Source organism: Globicephala melas, chromosome 15 (assembly GCF_963455315.2).
Source record: "Globicephala melas chromosome 15, mGloMel1.2, whole genome shotgun sequence".
NCBI lineage: Eukaryota > Metazoa > Chordata > Mammalia > Artiodactyla > Delphinidae > Globicephala > Globicephala melas.
Window position 1 is genome coordinate 57,726,229 of NC_083328.1, and position 20,107 is coordinate 57,746,335.

At 47.0% G+C, this 20,107-nt stretch overlaps 1 protein-coding gene across 1 annotated transcript in view; it reads right to left on the reverse strand.

Moving 5' to 3' along the window:
- Nucleotides 1-210: 210 nt before the first annotated feature.
- TGM3 (transglutaminase 3) overlaps nt 211-20,107 on the reverse strand; it is a 31,291-nt gene continuing 11,394 nt past the window's right edge. Inside the window, exons 7-12 of the mRNA XM_060285207.2 lie at nt 12,110-12,213; nt 10,492-10,737; nt 6,809-7,117; nt 4,311-4,468; nt 887-1,020; nt 211-509 (exon numbers count right to left, since the gene is read on the reverse strand). Coding sequence (XP_060141190.1) covers nt 362-509; nt 887-1,020; nt 4,311-4,468; nt 6,809-7,117; nt 10,492-10,737; nt 12,110-12,213 — 1,099 coding nt within the window. The 3' untranslated portion in view covers nt 211-361. The remainder of the gene's footprint in view (nt 510-886; nt 1,021-4,310; nt 4,469-6,808; nt 7,118-10,491; nt 10,738-12,109; nt 12,214-20,107) is intronic.

Sequence of the window (20,107 nt, forward strand, 5' to 3'; positions counted from 1 at the left end):
AGTCCAGACCATCTTCTCCCCCTGTATCCATTTGGAGAGCCGCTGGGTCAGGTGTCGCTCCATGCCCACAGCACTGAGGGTATAAGGGCTGAGCAGGGTCATGGAGCTCACAGAGTGGGCGGTGTTGAGGAGAAGCTTGGGGAACGTGCAAAAGTGATCAAGCTGCGGGCCAGGGTGAAACCAGCCCAGCCTGGGAGCAAGGGAGGGGTGTGTGCTGGAGCCTGGAGGTCCGAGTCCAGGCCACCTTGGGGGATGGAGTGAGTTTCCCAGGCTGGACAGTGTGGGTGGGCAGGGGGCTCACTCCACAGGTGAGCCCTGCCTGCTCCCTGTTCCCCAGTTTTTATGGGGCCACCTGGGCCCTTCACTCGACCACTTTGATGGGCAGCATGCCCTTGATCGCGGAGAACTTGTTGCAGGAGAGGTTGACGAGGAGCTGCTTGGTGCCACTCCGGGTGGGCAGGATCTCAAAATCCACTTGGGACTGCTGCCTGGGGCGCAGGTTTGGCATGCTGATGGGGAAAGGCAGGAGTCAGCGTGAGGCCTCAAGTTCTGCTCTGGTCAAGGTCACTGCTCCTTCAGCTCCCTCTAGCTGCCACCCTGGGTCATCAAATCCCTTCAGCTCTGGGACCCCTCAGCAGGGGAAGGGGCAGTGGGTGGATCCCATGATCTCCCAAATATGAGGACCAGCTCCAAGCTCTGGTGACGTGGACTTCCCTTGAGTTCAAGTTTGGTGAACCCCCAAACCAAATGCAAACGTGTATCCCTATGTGCAGATTCCCAGGTTCAGAGGCTAGAGGAGTTCTGTCTGCCCTGCCCCGGGCTCTGGAGAGGGCCCCTCTGCCCTCGCTCCCACCATCCCACACTGGACCCTCAGCCTGGGACTCACTCGATCTCGAGGGTGTCCTGCAGCAGGCCGCTCCCCTCCGCTATCAGCTTGCAGTCCTTCACCAGCTCATCCAGCGGGTTGGAGAAGAGAATCTGCACAGTCACAGGCTTTTGCACGCGGGCCTGGTCCAGCACCTGTGGGGAGAGGGGTTGACAGAGTCAGGGCTGGGCTGTTCATTTCATCTGCCCTGGATGAGAGCCGACGGGGCTGCGCCGGAGGCTTGGTGATGGGGAGGATGTTGCTGAGGACAAAGGTAGGGAGGATAACGATCCTTAGGAGGTTTATTCCTCCTAAGTTCCAGTGACATCCATGCAGGGGGTTCCTAGGAAATTGCTGTCATCCCCAGGATACAGACAGGACACCCAGGCGTGGAAGAGAAGCAGCACATCGCAGCGGCTGAGAGGGCTTGAATTCCCAGCCAGGTTCACGGGCCCTTTCTTAGTTCATCTCAGGAAGGGCAGCCGCCACTTCCGAGGACGTGCCACATGTGGTCTGCACAGGGTCCTTGATCAGGGGCTGGAGAAACCTAGGTTTCTGGTCAGAGGAGCACCCTGGACTATTTGCTCCCAAAGATGAAACCTTGTGCTCCTGCTGATAAGCCGCCGAGCCTGGGCAGATACGTCGTCTCCCAGGGCCTTGACTCTCACGCTGATAAAGAGGGCTGATCCCTCCCCTCCTCCCTCCCTGGGCTACAAGGGACCAAATGAGATCATGGATGCAGAAGAAGGCGTTTTGGAAACAGAAACCGAAACTGGGTGACTGGTGGATTTCTTTTCTCTGTTAGAGGCCGCTACTTTTTGTTCATTTGGTTTTTTTTTTTTCTTGCCACCAATTCTCACTGCAATCATTTTACAGTAATAAATCTGCAGTTCAGGTTGATTCAATAACCGAGGCCTTTCTGGTTCCAGAGCCATTTGCTCTTCTTGCTAGACCCTGCAATGCCTGCTAATAATTTGTGCATAATTGAAACATTTTAGAGACCATGATCTATACCGTAATTTCTCCCATGGAACTCATTTAAGTGTATGACACGATTTGAAGAGTGAAGCATAATTTTATGCCATTGGGACACGAGGGTACATAAACGATGCCATATCCTTCACGCTGATATTCAATTTGAGATTTTCGTGTATTTGTTTTCTTTTCTTTATTGCTGCTTACCACCCCGTCCTATTGACCTAAATCTGTGCGTGCACCCAAAGAAGAGGATAAGAGCCACCAGAAGACTGTGTCTGATTGTCAGTAGGTCATGGGCCAACGGGAAGGACATCACCCTTTGGAACAAAGTTCAGATTGTATGGTCTGGTTCTAAAGTCTTCAATACCTACTCCCGATCAGCGTCAAGTAAGATAATAGGATTTTACCCAAATTATTCTCTTTTCATACAGATCACCCGCGTGCCCTGCTCTGAGTGAGCTATGCATTGATTCATTCAATCAAGATGAGATTTTCTTGATTCTCTGAAGGCTGAAGTAAGGAGAGGTTGCGATAAGAGCAAATTCACACCAAGACGCCCCAAAGAAGAAAGAGCAGATGCCCTTTAAAAAGATTAAATAAGAAAGTTTTTGATGGAATATTTCCAGGCTGTGTGTATTCTGATTTCCTTTGAAAAGATGTTACACTCTCTTGAAAGACAAAGCTGATTTGATATGGAAGTCTAAAAGATGTAGAGTAAAAGTACTGCATACAAGAGAAAGCTATAAGCAGGTTTGAGGATATTGGATAAGGGAATATAATGGGGGAAAAACTAACTTCATTTAAACACTGATAATTTTTATGCAGAATGTTTCATTTCGCAGCCTGAGGAGTGGGAAACAACACTTGCTGCCTGTCATTCTACAGGGACGGGGTGCATTTCTTGGAAACGTCCTGGGAAGCAGGAGAAGCTTCTACACTCAGGGGACAATCATGGATTGAGGATGAAAACTCGGCGGGCAGGAAAGAAGGTGAGCCTGGAGCCCAGAAGCTCTGTTCTAGTCCTGCCCAATGTGGGGGGCTGTTTCTGTTTCACAACCAGTGTGATGGGCCCACAACAGGGGTGGCCTTCCCTCCCTGGCCCTGGAGGTGATGGACAACCCCCCTCCCCCCATTCTGAAGAACAGTCTAGACTAACCAGGACAATGAAAGAGCTCTATTGCAGGCTAGCTGCATGGAGCAGGTGCCCTGGGTCCCCCTGCCCTCTGTCTGACATTAGGAACCTCTGAAGCTGGGGTGTAGCTTAGGGAGGGTGGGGCTAGGGCAGCCACAAGTACTCTAGAAATCTGGGGCTAGGGAGGCTAGTGGCACTGCGATGGAAAATAAAAGGCAATCTCTGTCTAGACCGCTGGTGCAGATGGTACAGCAGACTCGGGAGGAGCCTCGGAAGGACCCCTGAAGCTCTCTGTGGGATCCCACGGGAAGACCCCATCTTCCTGACCCATTCGTCTGCCTGTCCTTCCCTGCCAGGCTCTCACCCCTCAGATGTGTGCTGTCTGGCTCTGGCAGCCTTCACACTGGGCTGGGGTTGGCGTGGTCAGGGACAGGCTTGGAGTCAGCCAAATACTTCCAGCCCCAGTGCTGAGGAAGGAACAGAATGGCCCCAAGTGCCTCACGCCAACCTGCAAGCCCCCAGATGCCTGGGCTCCTGAGAGGGAGCCTGGGAGCAGAGCCTGCAGCCAAAAACTGAGGCATCCTCATTCTCAACCACTGGGAAGATGCTGTTGCTGGCTGTGGGTGTGCTGGGTGCCCTGGAAAGGGCCTGAGGTCTAGCCCTGGCTCTGGCAGTAATTGGAAATTCCCTTCTCCTCTCTGGGCCTCAGTTTACTGATATGTGAAATGGCAGGACATGGGAGCTTGAGACTAGTTCTCCAAGAGTCCACAATTCTGTACCTCTGGGGTCTAGAGTTGGGAGATGCACATGAGTTTTGACCATTGCAGATTTGCTCTACAAGTGTGTCCAGGGGCTGGGCTGTGGGTTTCTTGCAGTCAGGACCCACCCCTTGTGGCCCCCTGTGATTCCCAAGCCTGGCACAGCCCAGGACACAGCAGATGTCCAGAGCAAGTGAGCTGAAGAGCCCCTCTGGCCATCCTCAGCTGGCATCCCCAGCGGGTCTAGAGCTGCAACCAAAGAAGCCACAGGGCAACGTGCCTGTGGAGATTGTCAGACAGGGAGCAAGGAGGCTACTTTTTTTTTGCCTCATCCCACAGCTTGCAGGATCTTAGTTCCCTGACCAGGGATTGAACCCGTGCCCCCTGCAGTAAAAGCTCTGAGTCCTAACCACTGGACCGCTAGGGAAGTCCCAAGGGCGCTACTCTGATTGGAACTCTTGACTGATCCATTTGGCAGAGGCTGGAGCTGAGCTGGGCCCATCAGCAGGGGAGGGCCTTCTCTGTAGTCTGGGAGGGCTGGGCTGGCTGGAGAGGCACCCCTTCAGCACCCCTTTACCTCCAGGGTCAGGGTGGGGTTTTCCAGGATGATGTCCCTCTCCACCACCACCTCGGTCTCGTCGCTGATCTCGCACACGGCTGTGGCCCGGATCATGTTGTCTGCCTTCAGGTACTTCTCGTACAGTGCATATGCGATCTTTACAGGATGCTGTATTTCTGGAAGGAGAAGCCAGGGAGCAGAGTGAGAGGGAGTGGGGTCGAAACCTTAGAAGCTGATGCCAAGCCAAGTCGATGCGAGCTGGCTGGGATCATCTGCAGCCCAGGCTTGCCTGAGCCCTCCCTGCCAGGCCCTGTGGGAAACATCTGTCTGCTCCGTGCAGGCTGCAGAGCAGGGGCCAGGGGTAGCCCAGGACTCTGGCTGGATGGGCTCATAGGGGCTGAAGCCTCCTCCCTGTCCTGGAAAATATCGAAGGGCAAGTTTCCTTCTAAGGGGCAGGGGAAGAATACGAGTACTAACTCATTGCCCAATGACGAAAACAGTAATGATGACAACACAGTAATAACTAGCAAGGGAAGCCAGGGCTAAATAAGCGCTTGGGTCCTCCCCGGTCATCCAGTAGCCTGGGATTCTGTGCAACAGCATCTGGACCACCTCCCCGCTTCTGGTCTCCCCTGCTTCCCAGACACTCACACACACCGGAAGATAGGCTTTAGAAGCACTTCCACCCCCACCCCCAAATCATGTCACTCTTCTTCCACGTCACTTCAAAAATCTTCCGCGGCCCCTCGCTGCCTCAGGAATAAAGTTCAGACCCCTCAGTACGGCCCTTCGTGACTCTCCCCCTCAAAAGAACGTTCCCTCCCATGCTTCTCATTGTCCTTTTGACAAAATAGGTACCTTATCACCTCCAAGCTTTGACTCACAAGGTCCCCTCAGATGGAAAGGGCTTCCCCAGCTTTCCTCCCTTTATCTGGCTCCTCCCTAAGCTTCAAGGCCCCTCTCTGACTCACAGGGCAGGCAGCGAGGGTCCTCCCCTTCCAGCGGGTGCAGGGCACTCCCCCCTCCCTTATGCAGTCATGTTGGGTGGTCTGGGGGGGCCCCCGCATCCACAGGGTCATACACCCCTTGAGGAAAGTCTGTGAGGAAGGAGCTGTCTCTGCTTTCAGCACTGGAGGGACTTACCTAGCCTGCCCCAAATGTGGAGACGCAGGCCCTTGCATCAGCTGGTCCTGCCCTCTTGGACAGTGAACGCTGAGGCTCAGCAAAAGAGGGGGACTTAACAGTGTCGCCCAGAAAGTAGGTGATGATGTCAGGCCTCCAGAACCACTTCACTTGCCTCCTTCCTCTCCTTCCCATTTCACTCTGCTGCCTCTGGCAGAAGTATGGATTTTTAGAAAGCATTACCTCACGTAAATTATTTTTGCTCTACAGAAATAGCTCTTCCCTTGAGCTTTGAAGGTAAATAAGAGCCAGGCAGTTGCTCTTGGTATGGGGAAGATTTCTGCTACATTCTGCCAGAAGAGAGGTTGCTAGGGATGCTGCCTTCTGACAGGTGTAATACAGAGGTATTGCAGTTTCTCTGCAGACAGAATTCCTTCAAGATGGGCTGTGTAATTAATCAGTTTTTATTAGTTCCTTATGTGAAGCAAATAGCCACCCCACCCTTGTCAATCTGCTTTGTATAAGTCCAGACTTTTCATAACAGCTTGAAGGATTTTGCCACTGTGGGCACACCTGCATTCTAATCCTTCCACAGCCCCAGACTCTCTCTCCTCTACTTTGGTCCCCTCCTGTCTATGCTACCCAGGAGTACAAAGTCATGGTTCCTCCCAGAGGCTCAGACCTCCGAGAAAACCTATCACTGTCGCTGGGAATCAAGAAATTCCACGCACCCACTGGCAACTGTGGGGGAACATTGGAGAGGGTTCAAGACCTTGTGGTATATTGCAACCCTTCTAGGGTCAAACTCAGAAAGTGATTCATTGCGTGGTGGGGAGGGGTGGGGTAGGGTGGCAGCTGGTATGGGAGAGGGGTGGCAGCAATAAAACCTAGGAAATGGGTGGTGGCACTGGATTTAGCATTAGGAAATCTAGGACCAAGACTTGGCATTGCCACCTGCTAGCTATGACACAATCTCTTAAGCGAGTCACAATCTCTCCAAGCCTCAGTTTCCACCTCTGTAAAAGGGAATACTGAAATCTGTCCTTTTAGAAGGTCAAATGTGATAGTACCTACGAATATATAAGGAAGTACTCTGCCCACTGGGCAATGTGGTATGTACCTGTAAGGGGTATTTGCAGTGTGTCTATTAACTGCCAAAGCCTCCCGCCTTCTTCCCCCAGGGCATAAAAGGATTCGGGTTAGCACCACACTGACTTGCACTATTCACCATAATAGCAGCCTCCAAAACTTCAAAACCCCAGGCTTGACCACAGAGGTCACGTGCTGTTCCTTCCTTAATCAATTGACTCGGTTCCAACAGGAACTCTCCAATCCCAAGAGAATACCAGCTACCTTGGGTGCATGGTACCCCAGCAACCTACAGGATGAGTTACCTCCATTGGGACCCAGAGACAGGGTGACGGACTCCTTCCACACCTTGTGTACAAGTGTGCCATTGTAGACGATGGTCCAGGCTGTCATGTTCACCGTCACTGTCTTCGAATCACCCGTTAGGTTTCTGAGCATCAGGGCCATGTTGACTTCTTTGCCCACTGTCAGTATGTCAGTGATCTTGAACTTCCCGGAGATGCTGGGCTCCCGTTCCTCTCTACTAAAGACTCTTGCAGATGTTGCGCGAAATGACATGGAGGGTTGAAGTTTCCCCAAAGCCTTTTCAAACACTTGCCTTTCCTGGCTGGAACCTGTGTGGTGGGAAAAGAGAGAAGCACCTCAGGGATGCGGTGGCAACCTGGACAAAGGACAGCGTCCTGCTTGGAAGGGTGGCCTGGAACTAACACTGGTTCTGCTGCTTGCCCAACGATTCTGATTCAAGCAAGTGTCTGACCTCTGCAGGTCTCCATTTCATCCTCCTTAATACGAGGCTCACATCCCAGCTGTTCCAATCAGCTCTAAATTTCCATGGAGATGTAGGGAAAGGTGCATAAAATTACTCTATGGCTTGATATTTTGCTTAGGCTAATTAGGCTAGATCGCCCCCTTCCTTCCTTCCTCTCTTCCTCTCTTCCTTCCTTCTTTCTTTCTTTTGATAAATGGTCCTTTGTGAGACAAAGAAAAAACAGATAATTTAAAAATAACAAAAACTGAGCTAAAAAAGATTACAATAAGTTCATGAGTGAAAAAATGGTTATGATTTAGAGTTAACTTCATTGAAAAAAATTTCAAACCAGTTTACCATGTTATTCTGCTTTGTTTCTAAAGATGCTTTGAGAATTGAAGAGTGGAACTTTTGTCCATGTCAGTTGACGAGAACTTCCCACAGTTGTTGTGGTTCCAGGTTATGACTAGTTTAAATTGTCGAGAGAGTTCAGGTTTCATAAACACAAAGGCTGAACCACAGGTTGGGTTTCTGGTTCTGACCTGGGTCATGGGTGCTGCTGAATGTGATGCTATAAACAGTCCCTGGAGAATGGCCAAGATCATGGCCTAAAAATCACGGCTCCTGGGATGCTAAGAGCCAACTCCAAGTCTCTGAGCCCGGGTAGACCACACAGTGCACATAAGGCTCCCTGCCTGACCTGAAGATAGACCCACTATCAAGGAGAAGGTATTGTCCTTCCAGGAACACAGACAAAGATACACAAAGAATGACCATACTTTTGCCCCCGCCCCCTAACTTCCCCAACCAACCTGTGAAATTTTAAGGCATCAGATGACTTACTTAGAAGCGCTTTACAACCAACCTGTGAAATTTTAAGGCGTCAGATGACTTATTAGAAGCACTTTACAATTTAGTGAGGTCTTTCCCATAAGTTACATGTAACAACTGGCAGAGACCCCAGAGGCCAACTGTTAGAGTTAAGGCCCTAAGAGGAGGAGCGACTGGTCCAAGGGACTGGTAATCTGGGAATTAGGGGCAGAAAGAAGGCCAGTCCCCAGAAACCGAGACCTGAGTCTAGTAGTTCCTCCTGCACAGCTTACTGAAAAGAAGACAGGCAGCCCAGTTACCCAGGCTGATGGCTCCTGGTGGGCTGGGTTCCTTTTGGTGCATTCCCATTCTCTAGCTGAGCTGTAAGTCCACACCCAGGTCTGATGGCTGTGCAGGGAGCTGAGCCTCTGTGCCCAGAACCTCGAAGCAGGTGTGTTATGCACAATGAGGCTCAGAGCCTACATAGCTACATAGGTCACCTGCCAGGCTTACCCAAGACCAAGCTTCCTGCTACTGTTTTCTCCCTTGGTGTTGCTGTTGCGCCAATGCTTAGCAGCCCATTTTATGAGCTTTTCCTCCCTGGGGCCATCAGACACAAGCTGGAATCATTAGGTAAGGAGGACTGATCAACAGCAGGCGGTGTGATCAGCCCTGCTGTCACACAGGGGCTAGGTCATCACCAGGGCTCCTGCAGGGATCCCACAACCTGGCCGTGGCCCCTTCCCATTTCTCAGGAGGTTTGGCTGGCACAGCCAGAGCCCCCAAGAAGCAGAATCAAGGTGTGACAGTCAGGTAAGGAACCCCACAGAATCACACAACCGTGTAAACAGTGCACTTCAGAAGTCCCTCTGGGAGGTCATTCCAATGAGGTTGCAGATGTTCAAGTTGACAAAAATCATCACTATTTATTAAGCCCTCACTATGTGCCGGGCACTGCCCTTGGCACTTTCTGTACACTAGCTCATTTAAATCCCACTGAAGATAGGCCTCGCTCTTCTCATTTTACAGGTGAGAAAACGAGGGATCAGAGAGGCTAAGCATCCTGCTTGAGGTTGCACGGTTATGAGGGGTAGGATGGAGTTCACCTCCTGCCCGGGGTTATCTTTTCCTTGGCCCCTACTCTTGTTTCTACATCATGACACTGTTGAGAATTCTTGTCACACACCGGCCTGTCCCCCTGGCCTGTGAGCTCTGCAGGGGCAGGGGCTCATCTGCGGGATGCTTCCTGGCCTCCCAGAGCCAAGCGTGGGTGGGCACTTGGGGAGGTCTCAGTACATGTTTACTGACTGAGAGAAAGGCCATCTGACCCCAGCTGGGGGGAATGGCCTACATAGGTGGACTGGGGTCCAACTGAGGGCACCAATCTCATCACCCTAGAGTCGTGCCTCAAAATGGCCACAAATACCACACCCAGAGGTTCAGCCACCTGGGCTTGGAGCCCACTCCCCTGCTCAGCTTTCCTCTTCTGTAAATGGCACCCAACAACAGCAGTCAGCAGGGTATGGAGCTGTGGGGTTCACGTTGGGGGCACGTGGGCACCTTCATGAGAGCACTTTTCTTGACACCTCAGAACCAACAGTGAGGATCAGCTGAAAGAACTATTTCCAAGTATTTTAGAAAGAGTGACATGTTGACCCCATTAAGGAGTGATTGGCCTGCTAGAGCAAGCATTAATTCACTTTTGCCTCTTTCTAAAAATGAACATCACCTTCAAATGTAGAACTTTGGTCACTATTGAGACTCCTCAAAGAGATAAGTCTCTGACTCTGAAAGCAACTTCCTAAATAGAGCAACAAATGTAATTTGTGTTAAAGGTGGCCTCGTAGCAACTAGGCTTCTAGGTGACTTTAGGGAGACCAGCACTCATGTGGATGCTGAAGATTTCAGGGACTCGGGCATTGTCCTCATGGTGTAAGCCCACCTCATCTGGCTTTTGGGGAGGCCTCTGAAGCAGACGAAGCAGTGCCCACATCTTGGGGGACTGTCCATTTCTTTTTTCAGAGAATGTTTCCTGCCTGTGTTTCTTAGAGGCTAGGGGAGTGGGCTGACTGAGAGGTCCTCGGGGGGGGTCTCTCGTGGGGGCCATGTTTCTCCCTGTGATGTTCAATCGTGGGGCTGTCATCCCAGTTGTGTAATTGGCAAAGGGACACAGCTGGAGATGAGCTGGACTGGCAGCTGCCTGAGTCCTATGGCCAATTCCCAGTGGTACAGTGTCTTTTCATGACGGTTCTGTTCCCACGGGAAACAGTCTGGGGAGCTGGGCATTAGATGCCAGGGAGCAGTCCTACCATTCAGGCAGAATTGGCTGACAATGCGGAAGGAGTATGAGCAATTTTTCCTTCTCCACCTCAGAGCTGTCTTCCCACCGTTAAGCCCTGGGTGGCACAGCCCATCCACACCCCCTCCTACCTTCTGGGTACTTGTACTTTTCAGTGACATCCATGCGAGAGTTGCTGCCCACCGCCTTGGTACTGATATTTTTGCCGATGGTGTGAGTGTTTGAGAAATTCTTCTTCAGGGCGCCGGTCCAGGCATCGTAGATCCATGTGATGCGGTCGGCATTAACCTCAGCAAAGATGAAGGGCATGTCGTAGTCCCAGTCCACATTACCCTCTCGGAGAGCGACGACTGAAGCAGGGCCGCACTGGAACACCCCTGGGGGCCAGGGTGCAGAGGTTGGATACATGCCAAACCCAGGCCCATCTGCAACAGTACACCCCATGGCCTGCTCCTCTGGGGGCCACCCATGACCACCCAACTCCCCTGCCTCTACCCCGCCAAACTCCTTCAACCCCAACAGTCTGCCCCCTTCTTGGGGCACTCAGCAGGACACTCCGGGGCTATTGTTATCTTCTGCAATAGCGCTCTGGTGAGACTCCACCTCCACAGAAGACGGCCCAATCCTGTATTCTGTGGGTGCATAATTTGTGCTGACCCACTGCCCTCAGTCTGTTTACTAAAGGGGAAAGTCTTGCTGTCTTGTGCTCAGGGCTGCCTCTTTTCTACTCTGCAAATCATTCATCATGGCACATATATGACCCTGAAACAAAAATTCCACAGGACAATTCTTAGTCTTAATGTCCAATGCACCCTGATATTTTCTTTTCCTTTCCTTTTCCCCACCCCTTTCCATGATATTCTATTTCATTTCTTAAAATGATGGTCACAACACATTAACTTGATTTTATAGCTGCTAATGGGTTGCAGTGAAAAGGTTGAATAGTGGCCTAGAAAATATCTGGAAGGTCACCCTCCTCACACCCAAGTTCCCCAAATCTAACGTTCTTTGCTTCTGGTAGAGACGCTGCAGTTGGGGAAGGGAGTAAGACTTCATTTTCATTGTAAGTGCTTTTAGAATGATTTGAATTTTTTTTAAGCCATGTGCCTATATGACCTTTATGATTTTTTTTAAGTTTGAAAGAAACAACTGAAAATGAGGGTAACGGACAGGAATGCTCTGGAGGTCAGGGGAGGGAAGGGGAAAGGTTCCTGGAGAGCCTGAGACCCAAGCTCTGATGGGAGAGTGGCCAGAGGTGGGAGCACAGGGATGGGGCCGGGCCAGCCTGCGTGGAGAGCTCGGTCTGGCAGGGGACACGTGTGAAGGTGAGAGAGGTGATGGGGGCCGTGATCACGGAGGTCTGGAGCTGAGCCAGGGAATTTGGGTTAAGTCCCAAGGCAATGGGGACCTGGAAGCTTTCTGTGCTGGGAGGGATGGGCTACCAGAGGTGGTGCAGGAGAATCATGGCTGGCAGGGGACGGCTCCTTTCCCTTGCTGCAGGGCATGTGCCAGGGCCTCTGCAGCAGCCATGTGAGTGCAGGTATGGCAGTCATTTTAATAGCAGCCTGAACCAAGAAAGTTAGGAGGGAAATCTACTTTCCAAATAGTTTGGTTTTAATCCCTCCTTTCCCTCTGGAGGTAGAGAGGATTTGGGTGACCTTGCTGTGCCGCTGTCCACCACTATAAAGAATCGAGAGGTCATGACTTAGAGCCAAACCCAGAGAAGGGGGCCGTCAGAGGGTTGGTTACCTTGGCTCCTTTCCTGGGGGGTGGCGTCCAGAACCTGCCATCCACTGTATGATGGGCTTAGGTCAGTCCGTGCAAACCAGCCTTCATTCCAGACGTGGAAATTCCTGCAGACAGAACCACAGACTACAGAGTTTGGCCAAGGCCACACAGCAGAGGAGTGGCAAAACACCACATCTCTGATCTGGCAGTGCAGCACCCTGATACTCATCAAGCGAGTTTACTCTGTGCCAGATATTGTGCTAGACCTTGGCAAGCATTGTCGCACTTAAATTCTCACAGCACTGTTAAGTGGGTACTATTTTTATGCATATCTCTTAAAAGAGGAAACTGAGGCTCAGAGAAGTTAAGCAGCTAACAATGCCAGAGTCAAAGTTTGGACCCAGGTATGCCTAACTCCAAAACCTAGGTCCTTGACCACCATGTTCTACTGCCTTTCTGAGGAGCAGAACAGATCTAGGTTAGAGCCAGAATCCAGCAAGCAAACCCACACAGCTTTCTCCTATGCATCCTGTTGGGGGACACTACTGTATTTCGTGTGGGATGAAAATGAATGGGGCTGCAGCAAGAGTGCCAGGTCTGGCTAAGAGCCACAAAGCCCTTGGGCTGAGGTCCGGATTGAAGAATGACATATACCAGTCTTAAAATGTTCTTCATCCATGGCAGCCCCTTGTCTCCCAATCTATATGTCTCAGTCATTTGTCTTCTCCCTCAGCAGGTATAACCAGTTAGCCAAAGCTTTATGCATTCTTGATTCTGCCCTCTACTCTCCCCTTCTCGAATCCCACAGCAACTACATAAACATTGGCTTGGCAGTTTTGAGTCCAACTTAGAAGAAAATGTAAGTAAGTCTGACATAAATTCAAGTTCTATTCAACTTGAAAAAAAATTTTGTTATACTCATGAGTTGGAGAAGATAGTTTTAAGCAGAGAACCAACTTCTGAATGATAAATGTGACTAGGTAAAAATATTAAACTCGCATATACCAAAAAAACAAAGAAACAAACTATAGTTCTGTTTCCAGCATGGGAATAAGCTCATAATAGACAGTCCTTTCTGTAGAAAACAATAAACTGGGGAAAAAATTACAAAAGACAGCTGAGAGTAAAGAAAGCAGGAGGATTTTGGGAGGGTGCCAAAACTTTTAGGAAGGGGCCAGCATGGAGCAAGTTGCACTTTGGCGCCCTTGCCCCTAAGGACAGGTTGCAGTTGAGGTAAAGTGCAGGGCAGTAAAAACTCCAACAGACAGCCTACATCTTTCTGACCTGGGGAGATAAGAAACTGAGCCTGGGTTAACCAGGGTTGCTAGAGAGTGAAGGGGAAGTCTTAGAAAGGAAAGAATCAGAAAGGGGGACCCAGATTTGTATATAAACTCTGCCTAAGCTTCTGGGTGACCTCTGAGCTAGGCATATATGAGGCAAACTACAAGTAGTCCAGCTAAAAATTCAAAAAATGAACTGAAATTTGGGCTGCTGCCCACCATAGGTGAGATAGAATTTGCAGTTTGAGTCTACCTCAGGTAGACTGCTAAGACAAAATGTAGAATCAAGAAGAAGCCAATGTCCAGGAGACAATCCAAATTTACTCAACATACAAAGAACCAGAAAAGTGTAGCTTGTCCTCAAGGTAAAAGACAATCAACAGGGACTAACCCTTAGATAATCCAGGTGTTGGCATTATTGGATAAAGACTTTAAAGCTGCTATGATAACTATTCTCAGTGTAATAAAGGCAAATATGATCATAACAAATGAAAAGAGGGGGCCTCTTAGCAGCAAAATAGAAAATATGAAAAAATGAACCAAATGGAATATTTTAACTGGGAAAAAGACCAATATCTGGAATTAAATAATTCAATGGATGGCTTACTAGCAGAATAGAGAAAACAGAGGGAAGAGTCAGCAAACTTGAAGACAGATCAGTAGAAATTATCCAATTTGAAGAAGAGAGAAAAAAGCGTTGAAAAAAATCCATTAAGCAGGGAAAATATATGCAACATGTATACTAGACAGAGATTTACTATAATGAATATTATAAAGTACTTACAAATCAATAAGACACAAAAGATCACCTAGAGGGGTGGGATAGGGAGGGTGGGAGGGAGACGCAAGAGGGAGGAGATATGGGGATATATGTCCATGTATAGTTGATTCACTTTGTTATAAAGCAGAAACTAAGACACCATTGTAAAGCAGTTATACTCCAATAAAGAGGTTAAAGAAAAAGACAAAAAAGAGGAAGTCAAACATGTCAATAATTGACAATGAGCAGGCAATTTTCATAAGCAACACAAATGATCACTGAACATATGGAAATAGTTTTAACTTCACCACCATTAAAAGAAAATTAAAACGACAAAGAAATACCATTACACTTATTAGACTGACAAAGATGAAAGCATAGGATGATACACATTGTTGTGTGATACTCATCATTGTGTGGGAAAACAAGCAGTGTTATACACTGCTGGTGGGAGTTTAAATTGGTATGACATTTGTCAAGGGCAATTTGGCAATGAGTTTGAAATACCCTTAAAAACCTATATACTCACTGAGTCAGTAGTTCCACTTCTAGGAATTTCTCCTATAAAAACCCTCACATTAGTGCACATAGATGTACATGGAAAGATGTTCACTGAAGCATTGTTTGTAATAGCAAAAATAATGGAGGAAAAATTTATCAATAGGGAATTGGTCAGATAAATTGTGGCACAGCCATGCAGGAGAATATCGTGCAGTTGTCCAAAAGAATGCGGAAAATTAATCTAGCACTGACATGGAAGATGTCTAACTTATATGACCAAGTAAGAAAAAAAATTACAAAATAGTGTGTATATGTATAAGTTTATAAGAAACATATTAATATGATGAAACTATTTCGATTTAGAAAATTATACATTAAAAAAAGCAGTGAAAGTTAGTCCCCCATAATTCTATTATCTTAGATAACCACAGTTTAAATAATGGTTTGGTGTATATATTGTGCACATGGACAGATTTTGGTGCATATGAACTAAGTTGCACATTATTTATTTCTGTAATGTTTTCATATTCTATAATGAAAATTACTTATTACTTCTGTAATTCTATATTTACAAAATAAATAGATATTTAAAAATATGTATATTATATAAACACTAATAGCTAATACAGTTGTGTCAACACAGCATATTATTAAGTTTTCTGTCTTATATAGTAGCTCATTTAATCTTCACAATGCTCATATAAGATAGGAATAATTATTATCTCCTTTTGACAGTTCTAGAAACTGAGGCACAGAGAAGAAGTTAAGTGACTTGTTCAAGGTCTCAAAGTGAGTAAATAGGCAGAGTGGGATTTTAACCCAGGCAGAGGGCTGCAGGGTCCATGCTTTTAACTACTAAACTATACTGTCCCTCTAAATTTTAATTTATTGACAAGAAGGATATTAAAAATTATGAAATAGACTAGTTAACTTGGTCTCATTTGGGTAATTAACACTCAATGCACAAAAACAGAATGAAATGTCTGGAAGGATCTACCTCAAAATGTTGTTAGTGTTTTTCTTTGGGTAGCTATATTACTATTACTCTCACTAATTTATTTTTTTAGTGTTTTATAATCAGGAAAAGATTGTTTTTGTTTTGCATGCTGTAAAATGAAACCTGCAAGGCTTCCTACGGGGACCAGATTGGGAGTTCTACACTATACAGTTGTCAGGAGTTAGAAGTGCTCCCTAAGTACTGATCAGGTGCACTGTGACCCTGCTACATCCTTCAGAGAACAAGGGGAGAGTTACAAAGTCAGCTCCAAAACAAGAAAGAAGGAATAAGACCATAAGAGGTAAACAAACAGACAATGATAAATAATACCAACGAATGATATGAGTAGGAAGAGCACATACTGTCAGTACTGTAAAGAAACACAGGTCAAACTCCCTCTTGCCAGAACACCAGAATCACAACTAGCTGCTGGACAATCATTGACAGGAAGACACTGGAACTCACCAAAAAAGACACCCCACATCCAAAGACAAAGGAGAAGCCACAATGAAATGGTAGGAGGGCCACAATCAATCACAGTAAAATCAAATCCCATAACTGGTGGGTGGGTGACTCATAGACTGGTGAACACTTATAGCACAGAAGTCCACCCACTGAAGTGAAGGTTCTGAGCCCCACGTCAGGCTTCCCAACCTGGGGGTCCGGCAACGGGAGGAGGAATTCCTAGAGAATCAGACTTTGAAGCCGAGTGGGAATTGATTGCAGGACTTCAACAGGACTGGGGGAAACAGAGACTCCACTCTTGGAGGGCACACACAAAGTAGTGTGCATATCGGGACCCAGGGGAAGGAGCAGTGACCCCGGCGGAGACTGACCCAGACCTACCTGCTAGTGTTGGAGAGTCCCCTGCAGAGGCAGGGGGTGGCTCTGTTTCACCATGGAGACAAGGACACTGGCAGCAGAAATTCTGGGAAGTACTCCTCGGCGTGAGCCCTCTCAGAGTCTGTCATTAGCCCCATCAAAGAGCCCAGGTAGGCTCCAGTGTTGGGTGGCCTCAGGCCAAACAACCAACAGGGAGGGAACCCAGCCCCACCCATCAACAGTCAAGTGCATTAAAGTTTTACTGAGCTCTGCCCACCAGAGCAACAGTCAGCTCTACCCACCACCAGTCCCTCCCATCAAGCCTCTTGATAGCCTCATCCACCAGAGGGCAGACAGCAGAAGCAAGAAGAACCACAGTCCTGCAGCCTGTGGAACAAAAACCCCATTCACAGAGAGATAGACAAGATGAAAAAGCAGAGGGCTATATACCAGGTGAAGGAACAAGATAAAACCCCAGAAAAACAACTAAATGAAGTGGAGATAGGCAACCTTCAAGAAAAAGAATTCAGAATAATGATAATGAAGATGATCCAGGACCTTGGAAAAAGAATGGAAGCAAAGATCGAGAAGATGCAAGAAACTGCACAACAAAGATCTAGAAGAATTAAACAACAAACAAACAGAGAGGAACAATACAATAACTGAAATGAAAACTACACTAGAAGGAATCAATAGCAGAATAACTGAGGCAGAAGAACGGATAGGTGACCTGGAAGACAGAATGGTGGAATTCACTGCTGTGGAACAGACTAAAGAAAAAAGAATGAAAAGAAATGAAGACAGCCTAAGAGACCTCTGAGACAATATTAAATGCAGCAACATTCGCATTATAGGGGTCCCAGAAGGAGAAGAGAGAGAGAAAGGACCAGAGAAAATATTTGAAGAGATTATAGTCGAAAACTTCCCTAACATGGGAAAGGAAATAGCCACCCAAGTCAAGGAAGCTCAGCGAGTCCCATACAGGATAAACCCAAGGAGAAACACACTGAGACACATAGTAATCAAATTGGCAAAAATTAAAGACAAAGAAAAATTATTGAAAGCAACAAGGGAAAAATGACATAAAACATACAAGGGAACTCCCATAAGGTTAACAACTGATTTCTCAGCAGGAACTCTACAAGCCAGAAGGGAGTGGCATGATATATACTTCAAGTGATGAAAGGGAAGAACCTACAACCAAGATTACTCCACTGGGCAAGGATCTCATTCAGATTCCATGGAGAAATCAAAAGCTTTACAGACAAGCAAAAGCTAAGAGAATTCAGCACCACCAAACCAGCTCTACAACAAATGCTAAAGGAACTTCTCTAAGTGGGAAACACAAGAGAAGAAAAGGACGTACAAAAACAAACCCAAAACATTAAGAACATGGTCATAGGAACACACATATCGATAATCCCCTTAAATGTGAATGGATTAAATGCTCCAACCAAAAGACACAGCCTTGCTGAATGGATACAAAAACAAGAGATCAAGATAAAAAAAAATGAATTACATGGGACTGAGTGAACTGATGAGGATGATTATAATTTTTGTGACTTTCTGTTTGAATAAAAAAAAATCTCACAAGGACTCAGAGGCAAAAAATGTACAAATCAATTATCACTGCAAAGTAAAGGAGCTGTTACAGTGGAGGATTACTGGACTGAATGTCAATATTATGACATAGTATGAGTGTGTTTCGTGTTTGGTAATTGCAATCATTGTTGCTTTTGTTGTGGTCATCCATTTACAATGCTTGGTGTCAGTTTATTTATCTCTTATAAAAATAAAATACAGTGTGTGTGTGTGAAAAAAAAAGAATGTTTAGTGCATCTTTAGCAGGGCGTGGGGTGGGGGGGATGAATTGGGAGATTGAGATTGACATATATACACTAACATGTATAAAATAGGTAACTAATAAGAACTTGCTGTATAAAAAATAAAATAAAATAAAATTCAAAAAAAAAAAAAAGAAACATAGGTCATTACAAAATTTCTGGAAGGCTACAGCACTAGATGATTTTAAAATGTCCATTCCCTTTAACCCAGCATATACCATTACTAGGAATCTTTCTTATGGGACTAATCACAGACATGCTCAAGATTTACATATAACAATGCTCATTACTGTGTTATTTACAGTAGGAAAAAATGGGGATAGGTAACATAGGGAATAGGAGATAGTTTATAGCAGGAAAAGAGATAATGGTTTAACCATTCAATGGAATATGATACTTTTAAAATCTTATTTTTTGAAGATTATTTAATGACATTGTGAAAATGTTCATAATACCATGTTTAGTCCAAAGCACACGATTTAAAACTATGAAGTGGTTGGTTTCCAGGTGTGGAGAAAAGTGGGATGTGTCTATCATATGCTCCGTCTTTTACCCATGCCTTTGTAAAATGTATGATCCCAATTCTATAAAAACAACAACTAATAAAGAAAAGATTGGATAGAAAACCACTTTACATATTTCTGAGATTTCCTATGACTGTGAAAAAAAAGTCATCATAAAAATTATCTCCAGGCAGCCCCACAAAATGCCTTTTTGATTGGGTCCTTAAGATCAGTTAGAATTCACCCAGGAAAGTAAGAGGAGTGTGGGAAGATGACCCTAGAAGGGTGAAAGGAGAAAGAGAGGATGAGGAAACAGGGAGAACACCATGTTTCACATTCATCTCATTCCTGGCAGAGAGCCCCAGAGAAGGGCGGGTTGGTTAAGATAGATTGGTAAGTAGCTATGTTTGAATACTTATTTGCAAGGCAGGAATTTAAGACAAAGCAGTTAAAAGTTCATCCTGGTCCCTCCATCATTTGAAAGCCAGCACTTTGCTCACAGCTACTTGGGATGTATGTGCCTTTCAAATGCACCATCGGGTTTGTTTCTGCTTGTGTGCCACATACTTTCCCACCTCCCAACCTTGGGCTCTGCTCCTGTCTTGAGTGTTTCAGGAGTAGGAGTTTAGGAAAAGGAGAGACTGAGGCATTTATTTAAAAAGATGCAGATTTCCTGCCCTCCCAGCTCCCTCCACTCAAATCAGTTCTAATGCGACCTTTGAAGTTTATAAACCACTGCCCCTAGAGACAGCAACTGAGTTATGCTAACCTTTGAATTCACGGGGTCAGGAGACCCTCTCTAGAAAGTGACCCAAATCCCTACCCATTCTGCCTATTTGTCCTTCCAAATGCAGTTCAGATACCACCTCCTTCAGAAAATCTTTTCCTAACATACTCAGAGGGTGCCAACCTTACCTCTGTGCTATCTCTGCATCTTGCATGATTCAGTTATTTGACTTCTGCTCAGTAATCACCCAGCTTCTCATGCAGCTAGGAACTCCTCTAGCGAGATTCCTGTATCTCACTCCTCTTGGTGCCCTGTGCCCAGTGCAGGGTCTGGCATGCAGTACTTACACCATGCTCACTGAATTGAATTGTTGTGGAACCTGGACACTCTTGCAGCCTTGGTTTCCTTGCTGTGGGTCTGAGCAAGCTACTCCAGGTACGTTGGGGACTAGCTAAGTATTAGTGGAGGCTGGTGGCCATGGAGAGACGCATTAGGAGCCAGGGCTCGAGTGGGGGGTATGGGTTCTGACAGCTCTTCTCCAGAACTGACCGACGCCACCTCCCTGACCACAGGGCCGGGAAATCT